This window comes from Xiphophorus couchianus, chromosome 3, assembly GCF_001444195.1.
Source record: "Xiphophorus couchianus chromosome 3, X_couchianus-1.0, whole genome shotgun sequence".
Taxonomy (NCBI): domain Eukaryota; kingdom Metazoa; phylum Chordata; class Actinopteri; order Cyprinodontiformes; family Poeciliidae; genus Xiphophorus; species Xiphophorus couchianus.
Window position 1 is genome coordinate 5,206,927 of NC_040230.1, and position 6,727 is coordinate 5,213,653.

Sequence of the window (6,727 nt, forward strand, 5' to 3'; positions counted from 1 at the left end):
TCATCTTTTACACATACAGTCATACAGTACTACAGACTCACACACACTTACAAGACTAAAATTGCACATATATGCTATTACAATATCAGAGTCATATATACATTTTAAAGTACACATTCTAGAGTGAATGAAAATACTTTTGATTGGTATTTTAATAGTTTCAAATTGAACTTTAATCTAAAGTTGGATTTAAATTACTTGCCTCTAAAACTTGAATTTTAACATTTGTTTCTTTTATGCAAAGTTGTCATACTTGTACTTTATTTTCTGTTTGTGTCTCCTTTAACATCCAAAATAAAAAAAATGACTTTGCCCTGTGTATTCCAGGAAGTATATATTGACATAATAAATTATTTGCAGAATTATCTATACTGCACTGCTTTGTCCTTTGTCAGAAACATGAACAGGAAGTACAGAGTATTATTATTTGTGAATTGGCAATAAATGGTCTTTCAAATTCCTTCCTGCTAATTTGTTTACCACTTGGTAAGGTGAAACTTGGTGGGTCAAAATTTATTCCACAACATGGTGCCCTATGTTTTGGAAATTATACTGATCATTTGTCTTTTTAATTGTTTCTTTCTTTTGGTCTATACAACAACGTTTGCTTCAACTTTTGTTTTGAAGCTAAAGAGTAGCAGCAATTCTTCACTTTGGTTTGTGCAGATTTATGTCTCCTCTGAAATAAAAGATAAGCTGTAGTGATTTGCAAAATAGCTCAAATTTTTTCAGACTAAATAAAGATGGACATAAGCTTTCAAGTAAAGGGGATGAGTTCTCAATCAGATTTTGAACTTCCTGTTGGTAACAATAATTTAAACCAGCTAATCATATACCAGTTCGTCTAAGAAAATAAACCTCATCTCATTCAAAGGTAAAAAATAAAATCATAAAGGGTGTATCATTAATCCAAACACCACATCTCAAGATAAGATGCCTACATAAATATCCCTTACAAACAGCATGTTGTTCACTTCAACATTTATTTCACAAGGCAAGGTTTGTGCGTGTTTTTTTGGTGATCTGTTATTTCTGCATGTCCTGTGCATTGACATGATTTTATAACTTCCCTCAATTTTTGGTTATTGATTTGCTAAGTAACGTATTTTGTTGACTGTAAGAAGCAACCATGAGAAACCTTTCAGCTCTACATCTGCTGCTTCTCCAGGGAACGGTGCTGGCTCGAATATATAGTATGTTTCATTATCTCTGTGTGTAGCAAAATTGTTAAAAAATATTAAGATAAACACAAAGAAGAATAATAGTTCTGAAAGATTGAAATTGATCCCATTTATTAATTGGAGAACGTTAAAGAATCATTATCGAAACAGTTTCTTATTCAGTAAATACAGTTCTGTAAAAGTTGTGTGTTGGTCTGTGGCTGTTTCACCTCCCAAGGACCTGAATGACTTAACTGATGGAACCATGTTGTTCGTGAAAGATTAAAAAATTTTGCTGACACTATTTATTTATGTAATTTTTCAACTTTTTTTATTCACAGAAAATGTTGCATTGCATGGAAAAGCCACCCAGTCTGACCGACAAGACAATGCTCTTTCAGCTGCCTACAATGCCATTGATGGTAACCGTCAGGCTGCCTATAGTGCAGGATCATGCACTCACACTGATGGAATGACCAATCCCTGGTGGAGAGTGGACCTGCTGGATTCTTATATTGTCACTTCTATATCCGTCACCAACAGAGAAGACTGCTGTCCGGAACGATTGAACGGAGCAGAGATTCACATTGGCAGTTCTTTACTCTACAACGGTGCTGCAAACCCAGTGTGAGTCATTATAACTGGTTAATAGATTGTTGGGAGGACTCCTGACAGGAAGTACAGGAAGGTCATGTTCTGTGGCTGTCAGTTGTGAAAGGCATGTTTCCTGGGCTTAGTTTCTTGTCAGAGAAATATATTTTTGTATAATTTCTTCACTTTAATCACTTATATATTACATGTTGTTCTAGTAACATAATGCTGAACTTTATATGTATTTCACGAAGCTTTGTCATGCAGAGGTCTTAGCACACAGCTCACTGTGAGACTATTTTTTTCTCTCTCTCTTTTATTACCTTTGCATATAAAGAACTTAGTAGAGATCTTTGCAAATATTTATTGCAACCTGGTTTGTGAATTTAGACTATAAAAAGCATCAGATACTTGTTAAAATACATGAAAGTAATAAAGGATTTGTAAGCAAAAGCAAAACTACAACAAACTCTGAACATTTTAGTAGTCTTCCATGGTTAATACTTTCAGGGCTTTAGACCAAGTTAAAAGTTCTTTAATTATGTGGTGAAGAAAAGATCAATACTTATTTGTAATCTCTTTTCTTAAATGTTTAACCTTTATTTTTATGTAGGATTTCTGATATTGTTGTGATCATCATGTTTAGGAATACATTTATCTAAAGTGACAAAACTATTTAGAAAGTGATAAAATAAGTTATGTTGAAACATCAGTGATTACTATTATCAGACAAATCCTAATGTTCCTTTAACATTCTCTGTTTTAGGGTTGCTGTCATTTCCCATATCCCAGCTGGAAGAACTTTAACTATTACATTTACCAGACATGTGGAAGGCCGTTATGTGACTGTTGTGCTCCCAGGTGTTTCCAGAAAACTTACACTCTGCGAGGTGGAGGTTTATGGATACCGTGCTCCAACTGGTGAGGCCTATCCTGCTACTGGGTTTTACATACTCACTATAAAGTACTCCAATTATATTACATGCTTTACATTACTTTGTTAGGTTTGATTCAAAGTTTTGATCAAAATGGAGTGAGATGCTTTTGTCATGCAAAGAATGAGTGTAAAGCAAGAAAATAGCTCTTATACATTCAGATTGTAAATGAATTTCTCATGGAAACAGACATGAAGCATCAAACATTATAGCTGGAGGTATAACACTGAGTCATTGCGAGATGAAGTTTATATATAACATTTTCTGCAAATCCTGTTAAAATGAATTACACGTATGACATAGGATAACAACACACACAATATGTGTGGAATGCTATGTAATATAAAAGTTCAGGACTGATAAAAAACAAACTGGAAGATAAGGCAAGGAACTGCTTTAATTCTGAGTCCTAACATTCAAAAAACAGGTTAACATCAGGAAAACTATGAGAACAGACGTTTATTTTATTTTATCTTTTTGTTGTTGTTGTTTGTTTGCATTAGGGAATGTGGCAATTTATGGAAAAGCCTCACAGTCAACGGTTTATCCTGGAGCCATCGCCAACAACGCCATCGATGGGAGTCGTGCTGCATACTTTAGCCAGGGTTCCTGTAGTGCCACAAATAATGACTTTAACTCCTGGTGGAGACTGGACCTGGGGAGCACCCATAGAGTGTTCAGTATTAACATAACCAATCGGGTTGAATATCCCACTCGAATTAACAGAGCTGAAATTCGTATTGGAGATTCACTTGACAACAACGGAAATAACAATCCCAGGTAGTTTACAGTCCTCTTAAAATAAATAAAATATTACAGGACAATATATTTTCTACCAATTCACTTTGTTCCATTTTTTGTTCAAATAAACAATGAAAAAGAAACAATGTTTATTTCCTTTTGCAGGTGTACTGTGATCTCAACCATCGCTCCAGGTTCTACTGAAACCTTTCAGTGCAACGGCATGGATGGTCGATACATCAACGTTTTCATACCTGGAAGAAATGAATATCTCACTCTGTGTGAGGTGGAAGTGTACGCATCGAGACTGGATTGAATTAAAGATGTTAGATGTTACATTATAAGGATCTCATTTCACTGATAGGAGTCTCCACAATATAAATGATGAGGTTGTCATACTTAATTATAGTTAAAGCTTAGAAATTGTGACCACAAGATGACAGAAAATCCTCACAACAAATTAAGTGTCAAAGTTCTCCTTCAGACATTCATTCACATCACAAAGGATGAGCTTTCAAGTATTTTATAACTGTGTACATTTACAATATTAAAATAATTTGTATCTCAGACTGAAGCTTGTGTTTACAAATGAATCAATGAATGGCTTTTTACTTAAAGCAGATACTTTCTTTTTTGTATTGCTGTCTGGAGTCTTATGAGATAGTCTGAATGTTTGACTTGATAATCTGCCTTTTGAGATAAGATCATGAATGACATCTGCAATGAATTTAAAGAAGTTCTGCCCTCTTATTTTCAAGTGAAATGATTTTTAAGTCATTAACATTTGTTGGTTATTGCTTCTGTTTTCTCCTTTTCCTCAAATGTATTCAATAGTTTATCACTTACTTACTGTACATTTGCAAAGACAGCTACATCAATCTCAGCTGCCATCTTTATTTCTCCTCAAAAGTAAATAAAGTCTGGCTAATCATGGTATTTATCCTATCAGATTATCACCTGTGTATGGTTTTGGTTTTAAATTGGGAAATAAGCATGGTATTTTCTAATCTTTTTGGATGACTAAAAACCTCTAAGAACCTTTGCAAAACAATTAAATAAGACAAGGCCAGACAAGTTACTTTATTAACTTTTAGTTTGAAAAAAATACAGATAGCATGTGAACTTAGCTAGTCATGTATCTAAAAGGCAAATAGTTGGCAAAAAATTTCCTTAAAACAATTTATCAATATAAAAACCTGCTGACCGTTTCATGTCATACAATAATGCTGTACTTCTTAAATTATTACAGATTACATATCTTTATACTGGCATTAATATAAATTCTAAAGTTTTCTAAGACACTGTGAAGGTGTTTTGAAACAATACCAAAACTGGAGCTGGACTTATTCCCACACAAAAAAAGCGGAAGAATAAAAATAAATGCATGATTGTAGCAAAACATCCAACTAAAAAATCCTAGCAGGAAAATTAAACTCAGAGGTCATCTCATCAACCCCTTCATCAAAATCCAATATGGCTGCTGGCAGTTTGAAACACTGTAATAGCTGCAACAATTGAGAGTTTATTCACTTTTCTTGTGTTGTGTAAAGGGATGAACATGTTCCTTTCCCATTAAAATGCATAAAAAAGAAAGGAACAGTTGCTTAACCTGAAGGAAGTTCAACAATGTCTGGTGTTGGTCTCCATACACTAAACTTCAGAGGTGCCAGCATTTGCTCTTCATTCATTTTCTCTAGATGTTCTTGAAATACTCTTCAGTTCCTTTTGAGTACTATTGGTTTGAAGTAAAACTAATATACATGAAGGACTTACATTTTTTGTTGTTAAAGCTTACTGGATACATATCATTGCTAATTTATTTCATATTTACCATGTTAGTGCTGAATCCTGTTGTAACTGGGTTTTTTCCTGTGGACCAGTTCATTATGATGACGACTGAAAGTAATCTTAGTCTTAATGGTGCACATGTTAATGTGTATCTTTTCTACACAGGAGGCTCTAAATCAAATGAAAGATGAAATTCTCAGGATGAAAGCAGGACATATTAATGATAGATGATAGATGATATGGTTGGATTTCTGAATTTGCTAAAAAATAAGAGGCAGGCTAAATTAAAAAGCATAATGACTCACAGAGTTATTCAAGATAGTCATCATATTAGCGCCTAAGCATTCCTATTGAAAAAAGTTTAATCAGCAACAGCTAAAAGTTTTTTTACCATCCTGGTTGGTGGGGTTTTACATCTTTAAGTCAGAATTTTAGCAGTCCTGCTGTATTCGTCTCATTGGTTGTGTTCCTCTGTTTCCTTGATGAAAACCTTTCCATCTGAGTGTTTTTTCCAGTTAAGATTGTTGACACCATTTACATTTCCACCCAGCCTTTGCTTCATCTGGGATAAAAAAAAGTTAAGTTTTTTCAATAAAGTTTATATTGGCTGAACCAAAATGTCCCTGCATGAACATCTGGAAAACTTACTTGTTCCAAGATGCTGTTTTGCACTGCAGGGTCATTCAGATCCAAACTTGAGTCCTGCAGGCTGATCCTCAGTTTTATGAACTGCAGTTTAGTTTGTACTAAAATCAAAATAATTTGTTATACACTGCTTCCTTATTTTGCACATTTTACAATAGGTTTATATTGCTTAAAATGTTTACTTACTGCATTTGCAGAGGAAAGGATGAACTTCTGTGCATTTCCTGTCTCCCCATTTGCCAGATTCATTCTTCAGCATTGCAACACAGTTTTGATGATATTCTGTATTTACCAGTTGGGATTCCCTCCAGTACCTTAGTGAGGAGTCAGTCAGGTCTGACCACTCGTACGGGTCTCTGAAGAGACCAACAAATACTGCTGCTCCATTGGCTACTTCCTGGACTGTCGCGTATTGGAAGAAAAGTTAGAAGTATTGGATTAGTTATTCGAACTAGATCAAGTAATGGCACTTCTATTACTTGATCTAGGGCGACTGTGGCTCTTTGGTAGAGTAGTCGTCTTGCGATCGGAAGGTTGTAGGTTCGATTCCAGCTTCCTCCTGCCACATGTCGATGTGCCTCTGGGCAAGGCACTTAACCCCAAATTGCCTACCGATCTGCGTATCAGTGTGTAAATGTGTGTGTGTTTGTGAGTGCGACTGGGTGAATGTGACTCCAGTGTAAAGCGCTTTGAGTGGTCAAAAATGACTGGAAAAGCGCTATATAAGTTCAGTCCATTTACCATTTCTAACCTTTGGGATTATAAAGCACATCATTGTGAACGTAAACATGTTTTTTAATTTCAAAATGTAATTTTGTTCAAAATTTCAAAATATCAACTCTCAGATGCTGACATTCCTAATAGGCT

General features: G+C 34.8%; 1 protein-coding gene and 1 long non-coding RNA gene across 2 annotated transcripts; one reads left to right on the forward strand and one right to left on the reverse strand.

The window, feature by feature from the left end:
- The first annotated feature begins 922 nt into the window (after positions 1-922).
- On the forward strand, positions 923-4,363 carry LOC114142175 (uncharacterized). The gene is made up of 6 exons (XM_028013315.1): positions 923-999; positions 1,116-1,193; positions 1,502-1,787; positions 2,518-2,672; positions 3,190-3,466; positions 3,593-4,363. Exons 2-6 carry the CDS (start codon positions 1,130-1,132, stop codon positions 3,741-3,743), a joined length of 933 nt encoding a protein of 310 aa, XP_027869116.1. The 5' UTR covers positions 923-999; positions 1,116-1,129; the 3' UTR covers positions 3,744-4,363.
- A 120-nt stretch (positions 4,364-4,483) lies between these two features.
- Positions 4,484-6,264, reverse strand: LOC114142178 (uncharacterized). Its single transcript, XR_003594972.1, has 3 exons — positions 6,047-6,264; positions 5,864-5,961; positions 4,484-5,777 (listed from the first exon to the last, which is right to left on the reverse strand). It is a non-coding gene; the product is annotated as an uncharacterized LOC114142178 (long non-coding RNA).
- Positions 6,265-6,727: the final 463 nt, after the last annotated feature.